This window comes from Procambarus clarkii, chromosome 5 (assembly GCF_040958095.1).
Source record: "Procambarus clarkii isolate CNS0578487 chromosome 5, FALCON_Pclarkii_2.0, whole genome shotgun sequence".
In the NCBI taxonomy this organism is placed as follows: domain Eukaryota; kingdom Metazoa; phylum Arthropoda; class Malacostraca; order Decapoda; family Cambaridae; genus Procambarus; species Procambarus clarkii.
Window position 1 is genome coordinate 23,305,607 of NC_091154.1, and position 15,745 is coordinate 23,321,351.

General features: G+C 43.6%; 1 protein-coding gene across 1 annotated transcript; it reads right to left on the reverse strand.

The window, feature by feature from the left end:
* Positions 1-3,850: 3,850 nt before the first annotated feature.
* On the reverse strand, positions 3,851-4,889 carry LOC138351318 (tetra-peptide repeat homeobox protein 1-like). The gene is made up of 2 exons (XM_069302991.1): positions 4,832-4,889; positions 3,851-4,446 (listed from the first exon to the last, which is right to left on the reverse strand). The coding sequence occupies exons 1-2, from the start codon at positions 4,887-4,889 to the stop codon at positions 3,851-3,853; spliced, it is 654 nt and encodes a 217-aa protein (XP_069159092.1).
* Positions 4,890-15,745: the final 10,856 nt, after the last annotated feature.

Here is a 15,745-nt window from a genome sequence, read left to right on the forward strand (position 1 = left end):
AAGTTCTGAATGATTCTTTACACAACTTTCTGAATTCCGTTCGTGTGTTGACCAGCCTGGCACATGCCGCTGATGTTATCCTCTTGATATGAGCTGCAGGAGACAAGTCTGGCGTGATATCAACTCCCAAGTCTTTTTATTTCTCTGACTCCTGAAGAATTTCCTTTCCCAGATGATACCTTGTATCTGGCCTCCTGCTCCCTACACCTATCTTCATTACATTACATTTGGTTGGGTTAAACTCTAACAACCATTTGTTCGACCATTCCTTCAGTTTGTCTAGGTCTTCTTGAAGCCTCAAACAGTCCTCTTATTTCTTAATCCTACTCATAATTTTGGCATCGTCCGCAAACATTGAGAGAAATGATTCTATACACTCCGGGAGATCATTTACATATACCAGAAACAAGATAGGACCGAGTACAGAGCCCTGTGGGACTCCACTGGTGACTTCACGCCAATCGGAGGTCTCACCCCTCACCGTAACTCTCTGCTTCCTATTGCTTAGGTACTCCCTTATCCACTGGAGCACCTTACCAGCTACACCTTTCTGTCTCTCCAGCTTATGTACCAGCCTCTTATGCGGTACTGTGTCAAAAGCTTTCCGACAATCCAAGAAAATGCAGTCCACCCAGCCCTCTCTTTCTTGCTTAATCTTTGTCACCTGGTCGTATAAGCCAGTCAGGCATGATTTACCCTCCCTGAACCCATGTTGCCGATTTGTCACGAAGTCCCTTCTCTCCAGATGTGCTACCAGGTTTTTTCTCACGATCTTCTCCATCACCCTTGCATGGTATACAAGTCAAGGACATTGGCCTGTAGTTCAGTGCCTCTTGCCTATCGCCCTTTTGTATATTGGGACCACATTCGCCGTCTTCCCATATTTCTGGTAAGTCTCCCGTCTCCAGTGATCTACTATTACACTATGGAGAGTGGCAAGCAAAGTGCCTCTGCACACTCTTTCAGTACCCATGGCGAGATCCCGTCTGGACCAACAGCCTTTCTAACATCCAGATCCAGCAGGTGTTTCTTGACCTCCTCTCTCGTAATTTCTAACTCTTCCAAGGCCGCCTGGTTTACTTCCCTTTCTCCTAGCAGTGACCTCACCTTGTTCTGTTGTGAAGACCTCTTGGAACCTCTTGTTGAGTTCATCACACACCTCTTTGTCATTCTCTGTACACCTGTCGTCGCCTGTTCTAAGTTTCACTACCTGTTCTTTCACTGTTGTTTTCATTCTGATGTGACTGTGGAGTAGCTTTGGTTCGGTCTTGGCTATGTTTGCTATATCATTTTCATAACTTTTCTCTGCTTCTCTTCTCACCCTGACATACTCATTCCTGTTTCTCTGGTATCTCTCTCTGCTTTCTGGTGTTCTGTTATTCCGGAAGTTCCTCCACGCCCTTTTGTTCAGTACCTTTGCTTCCATACATGCACTATTATACCATGGATTCTTCTTTTGCTTCTCGGATTTTTCCTTTTGGGCTGGGATGAATCTGCTTACTGCCTCTTGACACTTTTGGGTGACATAGTCCATCATATCTTGTACAGACTTAGCTCTGAGGTCTGTGTCCCATGGTAAGGAATAAGGGAGTACCTAAGCAATAGGAAGCAGAGAGTTACGGTGAGGGGTGAGACCTCTGATTGGCTTGAAGTCACCAATGGAGTCCCACAGGGCTCCGTACTCGGTCCTATCTTCCCCTTAGGAAGCTTCTCATCTCCTCATAATTTCCCTGTCGGTATGCCAGCCTTTTGTTTCCTAGTTCTTTTCCGGGGAGGGGGGGGATAATTCCTAGCTCTACCAGGTACTCAAAGTTCAATACACTGTGGTCAGTCATTCCCAAGTGTGCTTCCATCTTGACTTCCCTTATATCCACTCATTTAGGGTAAATATTATAATAGGGTAAAGATCAAGCATTGCTGGTTCATCTTCTCCTCTCATCCTTGTTGGATCCTTGATGTCCAGGCTTAGAAAGTTTTCTTGTTGCCACGTCCAGCAGCTTAGCTCTCCATGTTTCTGGTCCTCCATGCGGGTCTCTGTTCTCTGTAGTAGGTCTCTGTAGTCACTTGAACCTTCACATCCCTGAACAACCATCTCCTCAAAATCCAGCCTTTTTCTTATCAGCAGGGCTACACCACCACCACCTCTTCCTTCTCTCTCTTTCCTCATAACATAATAGTCCTGTGGGAACACTGCGTTTCTATGGTTTTCGTCAGCTTTGTTTCTGTGAGTTGCTATTATGTCTGGGTTTTCCTCTAGTACTCATTCTCCAAGTTCATTTGCTTTATTTGTAACTCCATCTATGTTAGTGTACATTGCCTTGAGGCTCATTTTCTTCTGTCCCTTCTCAAATCTCCTCCTTGGTGAGTGTTCTGCTGGTGGAGGAAGCTGTGCCATGGGTGTGAGGATTTGTGAGGTGGTATACCAGGGTTGCAGAGGATACTGGGATGAGGGGCGGGGGGTCAAGTGAAGGGGAGGGACAGGGAGGGTTTGGGGTGATAGGGGCGGGAGGACAGGGAAAGAAAGGGGGGTTTCTATGCAGAGGAGGAGGGTGGTGGGGTTGACCTCCCCGCTGGTGTTACTGGATAGCTGGTTGTGGGGTTCCCCCCTCGCCTCTGGGGGTGATGTGTTGGGAGCTGTGGTTTCCTGTTTTTCCCCTCTCGCCCTGCGCTTCTTCCTTGCTTCTGCCGCCATGGCCCTCTCCTCCCTCATCATGTCCCTCTTCAGGAATACTTTTTTTAATTCTCCCACATGTTGCAGGTGGCTTTTCTTTGTTAGAATCGTGTCCTTTGTGTTCTCTTTTGCAAACACTATCTTTAACACACGGTCTCGGTCTTTTTTGTACCAGCCTAACCTGAAAACCTTCTCAGTGCCTATGCCTGAGCCCCTTCCATGTCTAGTGCCTTCAGTATTTCATTCACTTATCATTCGCTTTGTCCTTATCATTCCACTCTTTCCTATTAGAGCCTTCCTGCTCTTTAATACCCACAGCTACCACTGATCTTTTATTTTCCAGCAGTTGGCTAGTGGAGCGTGCCCGCTTCCTGTGAGGTGGCTGCTCCATCACTGCACTTTTTTACACTTCAGTGTTGTTGTTTTTAGCATTTCTGCAAATATTGCTTTTAATGTGGCATTCTCTTCCAAAATACTATTACCACCTTCTCCCTGGGTGGTTATCTGAGTCTCAGCATCGATACTGTTCTCTTTGAGGGCTCTAATCTCCTACTTTGCTGCTGTCAGCTCTCTTTTTGGGTTGCTTATTTCATTCTTCATTTCCTGAATCTCACTCTTGATGTCCTCCAGAAACTGGGCGAACATTTCTTTCATTTGTGTGTGTGTGTGTGTGTGTGTGTGTGTGTGTGTGTGTGTGTGTGTGTGTGTGTGTGTGTGTGTGTGTGTGTGTGTGTGTGTGTGTGTGGGTACTCACCTATTTGAACTCGCCTATTTGTTTCTGCAAGATCGAGCATTGACTCTTGGATCCCGCCTTCCGAGCCATCGGTTGTTTACAGCAATGACTCGGGTCGTATTTCCCTATCATACCTAATTTTAAAATTATGAATAGAAGGAGGTGCCTCTAATGGGCCAGTAGGAGCTGCCTATAATGGGCTAGTAGGAGCTGCCTCTAATGGGCCAGTAGGAACTGCCTCTAATGGGCCAGTAAGAACTGCCTATAATGGGCCAGTAAAAGCTGCCTCTAATGGACCAGTAGGAGCTGCCTCTAATAGGCCAGTAGGAGCTGCCTCTAATTGGCCAGTAGGAGCTGCCTCTAATAGGCCAACTGGAGCTGCCTCTAATGGGCTAGTAGCTGCCTTTAATGGGCTAGTAGGAGCTACCACTAATGGCCCAGTAGGATCAGCATATAATGGGCCAGGAGCTGTCTCTAATGGGCCAGGAGCTGCCTCTAATGAGCCAGTGGGAGCTGCCTCTAATAGGCCAGTAGGAGGTGCCTCTAATGGGCCAGGAGCTGCCTCTAATGGGCCAGTAGGAACTGCCTTTAATGGGCCAGTGGGAGCTGCCTCTAATGGGGCCAGGAGCTGCCTCTAATGGGCCAGGAGGTGCCTCTAATGGGCCAGTAGGAGGTTCCTCTAATGGGCCAGTAGGAGGTGCCTCTAATGGGCCAGTAGGAACTGCCTCTAATGGGCCAGGAGCTGCCTCTAATGGGCCAGTAGGAGGTGCCTCTAATGGGCCAGTAGGAGGTGCCTCTAATGGGCCAGTAGGAGGTGCCTCTAATGTGTCAGTAGGAGGTGCCTCTAATGGGCCAGTAGGAGGTGCCTCTAATGGGCCAGTAGGAGGTGCCTCTAATGGGCCAGTAGGAGGTGCCTCTAATGTGTCAGTAGGAGGTGCCTCTAATGGGCCAGTAGGAGCTGCCTCTAATGGGCCAGTAGGAGCTGCCTCTAATAGGCCAACTGGAGCTGCCTTTAACGGGTTAACATCCCTTTTGCAGTTTTCTTTAATAATTTTTTAATATATACAAAGCATTGCAAATATTGCAGTTCCCAGCCGTGCAAAGCTGCCCGATTGACATTCTTGGCTTAATGACTCGTTGCTCATGTTTTGTTCAATCTTTTTTGTTTAGTTGACCCATTCACTATTTGAATCAATTTTCAGTTTCATTATTCACACTTGGAAAAAATTTAGCTGCGTTATTCACACTTGGAACAAATTTAAGCTACATTTTCACACTTGGAACAAATTTAGCTGCATTTTTCACACTTGGAACAAATTTAGCTGCATTTTTCATACTTGGAACAAGTTTACCTGCGTTTCTCATACTTGGAACAAGTTTAGCTGCATTTTTTACACTTAGAACAAGTTAAGCTGCGTTTCTCATACTTGGAACAGCTTTAGCTGCGTGTGTCACACTTGGAACAAGTTTAGCTGCATTATTCATTATGTTGAACCTATTTCAACTGTTTCACTCATATATCGACCCAGTTTTAGCGGCGTTATTCACTTTTCCAAACAATTTCGGACGGTTTCTAAAATTTTGAACTTATTTTAGCCGTGTTGTTCAACTCACTAAACCTGTAACTCGCAATATATCAAACAGACCCATGAGGCAATTTTATTTTCCAGCCAAAATCGTCGTTTTTGACTACTTTTGTATTTTTTGAATTTTCAAATTCCAATATTTTCCTCGCCTGGCCGTAGAGTCTAGTACAATAATATTATTTTTTTAAATACCTCGCTGTTTTTGCTTTTTCCACTCTACCATTCTGAAAGGAAAAATAATATATATATAGAAAAAAATTGTTCTATTATTTTAAAACTGTATAGGGAGAAATTTATTGGTTTAAAAATATTGCGAATTTGAGTTTTGTGTTTGGTAACTCGGCTTGAGATGAGTTGCATAGTAGGCCAAGTAATGGTTGTGGGTATTACGTACAACATATATATATATATATATATATATATATATATATATATATATATATATATATATATATATATATATATATATATATATATATATACATATATATATATATATATATATATAGTATGTTGCCAGCTAGACACATGTCTAGCTGGCAACATACCAGAGACCATACGGCCTCTCTTTTTTGGCGCTACCCTCTGTGCCCTGAGGAAAAAAGATGGAGGAATCAGACCGATAGCTGTGGGCAATTCACTCCGGCGTCTCGTCGCTAAGGCTGCTGCTAGAGCAGTTAGTCAGGCAGCAGCCGACATGCTGAAGCCAAAACAGCTTGGGTTTGGCATTCCACAAGGGTGTGAGGCAGCGGCTCATGCAGCTAGAGCCTACATTGCCAACATTACGAATGAAAAAACCCTGATAAAGCTGGACTTCAAAAATGCTTTCAATCTGGTTAGAAGGGATGCAGTACTCAGTGCGGTTCATCGCCTTTTTCCTTCCCTCTACCCGTTTGTAAACACATGCTACAGCAAGAATCTAACTCTGTTTTTTGGGGAACATGAAATTGAATCACAAGAAGGTGTCCAACAGGGTGACCCCCTTGCTCCATTTCTTTTCTGCCTAGTTATCAAGGAAGTCACCGATAACCTGTCCAGTGAGCTCAACATTTGTTTTTTGGACGATGGTACTCTAGTCGGCTCCCCAGCCTCACTCTTGGACGACATAAGAATAATTCAGGAGCAAGGAGCAAGCCTAGGCCTCACCCTGAACCCTTCCAAGTGCGATATAACCTCCACCAACCAGCACATAATAGAGCAAATAAAGGTTGTTTTGCCTGACATTCATACAACCAACCCTGAGGACAGCACACTTCTAGGTGCTCCTCTTGGAAGGAATGCCATCAACGGGGTCCTTGGTAAGAAGATCACTGACCTGAAGAGGATGATCGAGAGGATTGAAGACATCGATGCTCACGATGCACTTTACCTCATCACCAGATGCTTGTCCCTCCCCAGGTTGACCTACTTTCTAAGATGTTCGTCATCTTTCAACAATATTAAATTAGAAGAGTACGACAGCTTGCTGAAATCAACACTAGAAAAAGCCCTCAATCTTTCCCTCAGCGACTTACAGTGGAAACAGGCCTCCCTTCCTGTCAGACTCGGGGGCCTTGGCGTGCGCACAGCAACACAAATTGCTGTACCAGCGTTCCTGTCCTCTTCAGTGGGGTCTGACAACTTGGTGAAGGAAATCCTACCTGAGCACCTAGTTCAACAGGCAGGGGTACATGATCCCAGCTTCACAGACTGCACAACCAAATGGGTCTCTCTCGCAGGACCAGCACCCCAACCACCGCCTTCTGAAGCCCATAAGCAATCCAGCTGGGATCGCCCCATTGCCGACCAAGAAGCTGCGACTTTGCTAGAAGCTGCAACAACACCACATGACACTGCCCGACTTAGAGCTGTAGCAGCTCCCCATGCAGGTGATTTCCTATTAGCAACTCCAATGTCAGCAACCGGCACCCGTCTCACACCGCAGGCCCTCCGAATTGCCGTGGCTCTCCGGCTCGCTGCCCCAATCCACACCGAATACAGGTGTATTTGCGGCGAGGCAGAGGCCGACAGATACGGACGGCATGGCCTTCTCTGCCAAAGGACAGGAGGATGGCATGCAAGACACGGCGAGGTCCAATGACATTATTAAGAGAAGCCTTACCACAGGCGGTTGTCCAGCAGAGAGAGAGCCCCGTTACCTAATGTCCCGCAACTCTGATGAGCCTGTCGGTCGCCCAGACGGAATCACGGTGAACCCCTGGAAGAATGGTAGACAGTTGGTGTGGGACTACACTTGCGTTTCAACTTTAGCCAAAACATTGGCTAAAATAAACCAATAGGAAACAATTTATTGAAAATAAAGAAAATCACTCAGCCTATTAGGTAAATCGGGCCTTGCATAGTAGGCCGAGAAGTGCATTCTGGCTACTAGGTACGACATATATATATATATGTCATATATATATATGACATATATATGTATATATATATATATATATATATATATATATATATATATATATATATATATATATATATATATATATATATATCGTACCTAGTAGCCAGAACGCACTTCTCAGCCTACTATGCAAGGCCCGATTTGCCTAATAAGCCAAGTTTTCCTGAATTAATATATTTTCTCTAATTTTTTTCTTATGAAATGATAAAGCTACCCATTTCATTATGTATGAGGTCAATTTTTTTTTATTGGAGTTAAAATTAGCGTAGATATATGACCGAACCTAACCAACCCTACCTAACCTAATCTAACGTATCTTTATAGGTTAGGTTAGGTTAGGTAGCCGAAAAAGGTAGGTTAGGTTAGGTTAGGTAGGTTAGGTAGTCGAAAAAACAATTAATTCATGAAAACTTGGCTTATTAGGCAAATCGGGCCTTGCATAGTAGGCTGAGAAGTGCGTTCTGGCTACTAGGTACGACATATATATATATATAAATATATATATATATATATATATATATATATATATATATATATATATATATATATATATATATATAAATGGAAATGTTCGTTTGTTCAAAATCGCTAATCTTCGAAAGTTCTTCACTGATTGCTTTGAAATTTTCACACATCGTTGCATTCTCATCGGAGCAGGTTTTTATATACATATTACATAGATATCACGTCTGTTACTGTAAAAAGTATGCTTTTTCTGAAAAAAAACGTGTTTTTTCATGTGAACTAAATCTTGGAAACCTCTTTATCAGATTGCTTTGAAATTTTGACACAACGTTGCATTCGAATAGGCGCGTCTTTTTATATACATACTATATAGATGCCACCCCTGTGACAGGTAAAAACATGCGTTTATGAAAATCAGTGCCATCTGTTGCACATAATGGCAACATGCACGCTATACTAAATATGTCACGAATTCCATTTCAATGTTTCCGATTGCATTGAAAAAAAAAATCATAGATTTCGATTTATTTTCTTTTTTAGTGAATTATTTTGTGTAACATTGTGTTGGAAATGATCTGTGTTGTTTACCATACCGTTCATTTCATAATTATAAGTATAGATGCCACACCTGTGACAGGTAAAACTATGCTTGTCTTGAAAAACAGCGCCATCTGTTGCATGTAAGAGCAACACACACACGCTATAGTAGATATGTTACAATTCCATGTCAATGTTTTTGATTGCATTGATAAATTGAATTTTCATAGATTTTGAATTATTTTCATTTTGATTTAATTATTTTGTGTGAATTGCGTTTTAATTGAGCTGTGTTGTTTACCATACCGTTCATTTCGTGAGTATAGTTTATCTTTTTATTTTTTCAATATTTTCATTTCATTTCCTAACTGTTTTTGTTTATATTTCAATTATGGGAACATCAGGTCACTTAATGTTCCCAATTTTCTGATGGGAATACCAGACCATTTCTGAAGGCATCGGACGAGGGAGTGGGGAATGGTGGGGATGATGAGGGGACGGGGAAGTTTGATATGGTGGGAAGAAAGAGGGGATGGTAGAGTGGGGAATTTTTGGGAGGCCGAGGAGACGGGTAAAGGGGAAATGGTGGGGAAGGACTGGGGGACAGGAGAGGTGGCTGTGGCTCAGCAATGCACACGCGTTGCTGAGCCACAGCAACGCGTGGCCGGGTACTGCTAGTATATATATATATATAAATGGAAATGTTCGTTTGTTTAAAACCGCTAATCTCCGAACGTTCTTAATAAACCGATAGCTTTGAAATTTTCACACAATATTCCATTCTCATTTGAGCAGGTTTTTATATACATACAAATTAGATGTCACGTCTGTGACGGTAAAAAAAAAAAACATGCTTTTTCTGAAAAAACTGTGTTTTTCATGTGCGGGAAATCTTCGAAACCTCTTTATCGATTGCTTTGAAATTTTGATATAACCTTACATTCGTATAGGCGCGTCTTTTTTATATATCTCCTATATAGATGCCACCCCTGTGACTGGTAAACACATGTTTTTTTGAAAAACAGCGCCATCTGTTGCACATAAGAACAACATATGCTATACTAAATATGTTACGATTCCATTTCAATGTTTCCGATTTCATTGATAAATTGAATTTTCATAAATTTCGATTTATTTTAATTTTGATTTAATTATTTTGTGTGACATTGCCTTAGAACTGAGCTGTGTTGTTTACCATATCGTTCATTTCGTGAGTATAGTTATTTTTTATTTTTTTCATAATTTTTCATTTCGTTTATTGAACTGTTTTTCTTATATTTCAGTGATGGGAACAGCTGGGGCCAGATTCACGAAGCTGTTACGCAAGTAATTACGAACGTGTGCATTGTTCCTCAATCCTTGATGGCTTTGGTTACATTTATTAAACAGTTTACAAGCATGAAAACTTCCCTATCAACTGTTGTTATTGTTATAAACAGCCGCCTGGTGCTTCGAAGCTCATTAACTGTTTAATAATTGTAAACAAAGTTGCCAAAGATTGAGAAAAGATGTACAGGTTCGTAAGTGTTTGCGTAACTTCTTCGTGAATCTAGCCCCAAATCATTGGATGTTCCCAATTTTCTGATGAGAACATCAGATCATTTGATCATCAGACGAGGGAGTGGGGAATGGTGGGAAGGCCGAAGGGACGGGAGTTGGAGGATGGTTGGGACGACGAAGGGACAGGGGAGTGGGGGATAGTGTGGAGGACGAGGGGATGGCTGAGGGGGGAACGGTAGGGAGGACAAGGGGATGGGGGAGTGGGAGATCGTGGGAAAGACGAGGGAATGGTTAGGAGGACGAGGGGATGCTGGAGTGGAGGATGAATGGGGGGGAAAGGGTCGTGGGAGTGATAAATGGTTGGGGGGACGAGAGGACGGGGGAGGGGGGGGGGGGGGAATGGTAGTGGTGGGAGACAGGGAAGGTTGCTGAGCCACAGCAACGCGTGGCCGGGTACAGCTAGTATATATATATAAATGGAACGTCCGTTTGTTCAAAATCGCTAATCTCCGAAACTTCTTCACTGATTGCTTTGAAAATTTCACACAATGTTCCATTCGCATCTGGCCAGATTTTTATATACATACTATATACATGTCACGTCTGTGACGGTAAAAAAAAAACATGTTTTTTCTGAAAAAATGTTTTTCATGTGAGGGAAATCTTCGAAACCTCTTTACCGATTGCTTTGAAATTTTGACACAACGTTGCATTCGAATAGCCGCGTCTTTTATTATATCTACTATATACATGCCTCACTTGTGACAGGAAAAAACATGTTTTTTTTTAAAACAGCGCCATCTGTTGGACGTGAGAGCAACACACACGCTGTAATCTCCAAAAATTCTTCACTGATTGATTTGAAATTTTGACACAACGTTGCATTCGAATAGGCAAGTCTTTTTATATACCTACTATATAGATGCCACCCCTGTGACAGGTAAAAACATGCATTTTTCAAAAAAGGCGTCATCTGTTGCACATAATAGCAACATGCACGCTATACTAAATATGTCACGAATTCCATATCAATGTTTCCGATTGCATTGATAAATTTTATTTTCATAGATTTTGATTTATTTTATTATTTGTAGAATTATTTTGTGTGACATTGTGTTGGAATTGAGCTGTGTTGTTTACCATACCGTTCATTTCGTAAGTATATGTATTGATGCCTCACCTGTGACATGTAAAACTATGGATTTCTTGAAAAACAGCGCCATTTGTTCTATGTAAGAGCAACTCACATATTACAATTCCATTTCAATGTTTATGATTCCATTCATAAATGGAATTTTCATAGATTTCGATTTATTTTCATTTTGATTTAATTATTTTGTGTGAATTGCGTTTTAATTGAGCTGTGTTGTTTACCATACCGTTCATTTCGTGAGTATGTTTATTTTTGTATTTTTTTCATATTTTCATTTAATTTTTTAACTGTTTTTCTTATATTTCAGTGATGGGAACATCAGACCATTTGGGAAGGCACTGGACGAGGGAGGGGGGAAAGGTGGAGATGACGAGGGGACGGGGGAGTTTGGGATAGTTGGGACGAGGCGATGGGGGAATGGAGAATGGTGGGGAGGACAAAGGGAAAGGGGAGTGGGGCATGGTTTGGAAGGAAGAGGGGATGCTGGAGTGGAGAATGGTTGGGAGGCCGAGGAGGCGAGTGAGGGGGGGAACAGTGGGGAGGACTGGGGGACAGGGAAGGTTGCTGTGGCTCAGGAACGCGCATGCGTTGCTGAGCTACAGCAACGCATGGCCGGGTACTGCTAGTATATATATGTTTATTGAGGACAAAAGGACAAAATGTGTCCCTCGGAAATTTGCGAGGACAAAATTTTGCCCAGGGATGAAGCCACAGCCCAAGGACTGAGAAGAAAAAACACTCCCTTAGGGCCGTAGGTGGACCTTCCCTGCAGGTCAGGGTCCTCCCTAACCAGGAACCTCTCGTCCTCCGGGAGTCAGAGGTTTATAAAGCTATCGCTTCATTTCCCCCGGTCTCCTCAGGAGGCTACACAGGGGTCAGACCTCAACATGTGAAGGAAATGGTGATCCCTGTTCTTGGCCCAGCTGCAGAAGCGCTCCTGACAGAAATCACAACGTTTGTCAACAACTGCCTCGCCGGGTTAATCCCTGATGAAATCAAACACATTCTTAAGATGGTGGCATCCCTATGTGCCCTGAAAAAGAAGGGGGGAGGGCTCAGACCCATTGCCGGTGGTAATACCCTTTCGCCGCCTAGTTGCAAGGGCTGCTGTCAGAAGTATCCGAACGGAAGCAGCCACCATGCTGCAACCCAACCAGCTGGGGTTTGGAGTCCCCCAAGGCTGTGAAGCAGCGGCTCATGCTGCACGAGCCTACATTAGCTCTCTTACTGAAGACCAGGCAGTAGTAAAATTTGATTTTAAAAACGCTTTCAACTCGGTCGAAAAGGAAGTAGTTCTCACTGCAGTCCAGGAACATTGCCCAAGCATTCTCCCGTTTGTGTCAGCAGGCTACAGCAAAGACTCAACCCTCCTGTTTGGCAAACACGAAGTCACCTCAGCAGAGGGAATTCAACAGGGAGACCCACTTGCACCCTTCCTCTTTTGCATAGCGGTTCGAGAAATTACAACCAGACTGTCCAGTGATCTCAACATCTGGTTCCTGGATGATGGCACTCTGGCAGGCACACAAGACTCCCTGCTGGAAGACCTGCAGCTGGTGAAGACACGGGGAAGACCATGGGTCTCGTTCTTAACCCCTCCAAGTGCGAAATTATTGCATCCAGTGAAGTAATTATTAGAGCAGTTTTACTAGAAACCTCAGTCATTAAACCCACCGACAGCACACTACTTGGAACACCTCTGGGCCACAATGCCATTGCTGCAGTCCTTGACGAAAAGTTTGACGACCTAAAGAGGATGGAAGAAAACATGGGGGACTTGGACTCCCATGAAGTCCTCTACCTTCTCACAAAGTGCCTTACCTTGCCCAGGCTAACATACTTCTTAAGGTGTGCACCAACTTTTGGCAACCTACTTCTAAATCAATATGATGAGCTCCTCAGGTCAATATTCAGGAAGGCGCTCAACCTAGATTTAGATGACAGTCAGTGGGACCAAGCAACACTACCAGTGAGATTTGGGGGGATAGGCATACGAAAGGCAACTGAGGTAGCACTTCCAGCATTCTTATCCTCATGTACAGCAGCCAACGAATTGGTAAGACAGATCCTACCAGAGCGTATGAGAGAGACAGCGGGAACTCATGATCAAACGTTCATCGAAGCAGCCAGACAATGGGACACCATTACACACTCTCACCCCAACCACAAGTCCCAAAAGACCACAAGCAGGCCCACTGGGATAGTCCCATAATAGAAAAGACTGCCACAAGCAATGATTGACAACGCTGATGCTGAAAACAAAGCCGCCTCCTAGCGGTAACAGCACCCACGCCGGGGATTTTTTATTTGCTGTGCCCAATGCAGCCCTGGGAACTCGCCTCAGTCATGACGCTCTCCGCATTGGAGTTGCCCTTCGCCTTGCCGCCCCCATCCTCACCGAACATAGGTGCATCTGCGGAACTGCGATGGCAGACCAATATGGTCGTCATGGTCTGGTATGTCGTAAATCACAGGGTAAGATTGCAAGACATGAAGAAGTCAACGACATCATCAAGAGGAGCCTCGCCACAGCTCGCTGTCCGGCACAAAGAGAACAACACTTATTCAGAACTAACGACCCTCAGAAGCGCCAAATGGATCACCTTGCTACCTTGGAAGGATGGTAAGCAAGTGGTGTGGGACTACACGTGCACTGCCACACTGGCCAGTACCTACCTCCACTACAGCACACGTGAAGGGGGTGGCGCTGCTTCTTTCAGGGAATCGCAAAAATTATTAAATACAGAGGTCTAGCACACTGCTACAGCTTTGTTCCGATCGGCTCGGAGACCCTCGGTTCGTGGGGAAAATGTGCATTGAAGTTCCTGAAGAAATTGGGGGAGAAATTGAGCAGCGCTACAAAAGACCAGAGAGCAAAAAGTTTCTTGTTCCAGCGCCTCAGTGTTGCGATTCAGAGGGGAAATGCCTGTTGCGTCTTGGGCACTAGTCCAACTTCAGAGGAATTCGAAGAAGTGTTTGACTTGCAACAATGATCGAAACACGTCTGTGACATTCATCAATGTTTCCCATTGTCGTGTTTTTCAAGAGATCCATAACCTTTAAGCACTTTGTATCAACCCATGCATATCTTGTATCAACCCATGTATATCTTGTATCAACCCATGCATATCTTGTATCAACCCATGCATATCTTGTATCAACCCATGTATATCTTGTATCAACCCATGCATATCTTGTATCAACCCATGCATATCTTGTATCAACCCATGCATATCTTGTATCAACCCATGTATATCTTGTATCAACCCATGCATATCTTGTATCAACCCATGTATATCTTGTATCAACCCATGCATATCTTGTATCAACCCATGCATATCTTGTATCAACCCATGCATATCTTGTATCAACCCATTGTATATCTTGTATCAACCCATGCATATCTTGTATCAACCCATGTACATCTTGTGACCATTAAATACATAATAAAGCACAAAAAACAAACAAAAGGAAGGGGGTGGTATGGGGAAAGCACACAGAAACTGAATTGGAGGAGACCTAAACATTCCCTCTAATGCGTTATGTGTGGTTTCCTCCGAGGCTAAGGGTCCCCCTTCTTCCAGCCATTCTGGCTACCTAGTAGCCAGAATGCAGTACTCGGCCTACTATGCAAGGCCTGATTTGCCTAATAGCAAAGATTTCAGGAATATATATATTTTTCTATTTTCTTTCTTATGAAATGATAAAAGTATCCATTCATTATGTATGAGTTAATTTTTTTTATAATTTGAGTTAAAAATAACGTAGATATATGACCGAACCTAACCAACCCTACCTAACCTAACCTAACCAAACCTAACCTAACCTAACCTAACCTAACCTAACCTTACCTAACCTTACCTAAACTAACATAACTATGTCACTATTTGTTCCTAATATAATATAATAATATTATTTCGAATGAACTAATTTGATTAATTTTTTTTTGAAAATAAAGAAATCACTTGACCTATTAGGCAAATCGGGCCTTGCATAGTGGGCCGAGAAGTGCGTTCTGGCTACTAGGTACGACACACACACACACACACACACACACACACACACACACACACACACACACACACACACACACACACACACACACACTGCATTTGGGCGCCCACACACTGGGCGGACTGCATTTTCTTGGATTGTCGGAAAGCCTTTGACACAGTACCGCATAAGAGGCTGGTACATAAGCTGGAGAGACAGGCAGGTGTAGCTGGTAAGGTGCTCCAATGGATAAGGGAGTATCTAAGCAATAGGAAGCAGAGAGTTACGGTGAGGGATGAGACCTCCGATTGGCATGAAGTCACCAGTGGAGTCCCACAGGGCTCTGTACTCGGTCCTATCTTGTTTCTGATATATGTAAATGATCTCCCGGAAGGTATCGATTCATTTCTCTCAATGTTTGCGGACGATGCTAAAATTATGAGAAGGATTAAAACAGAAGAGGACTGTTTGAGGCTTCAAGAAGACCTAGACAAGCTGAAGGAATGGTCGAACAAATGGTTGTTAGAGTTTAACCCAACCAAATGTAATGTAATGAAGATAGGTGTAGGGAGCAGGAGGCCAGATACAAGGTATCATCTGGGAGAAGAAATTCTTCAGGAGTCAGAGAAGGAAAAAGACTTGGGGGTTGATATCACGCCAGACCTGTCTCCTGCAGCACATATCAAGCGGATAACATCAGCGGCAT

Excerpts from the sequence above, each read along its gene's own strand:
- LOC138351318 (XM_069302991.1), bottom strand. The coding sequence starts at position 4,889 with ATGAATAATGCAGCTAAACTTGTTCCAAGTGTGACACACGCAGCTAAA. Across the intron at positions 4,447-4,831 it reads CGCAGCTAAAGCTGTTCCAA|AAAACTGCAAAAGGGATGTT; the intron begins GTATGAGAAACG and ends AAATTATTAAAG.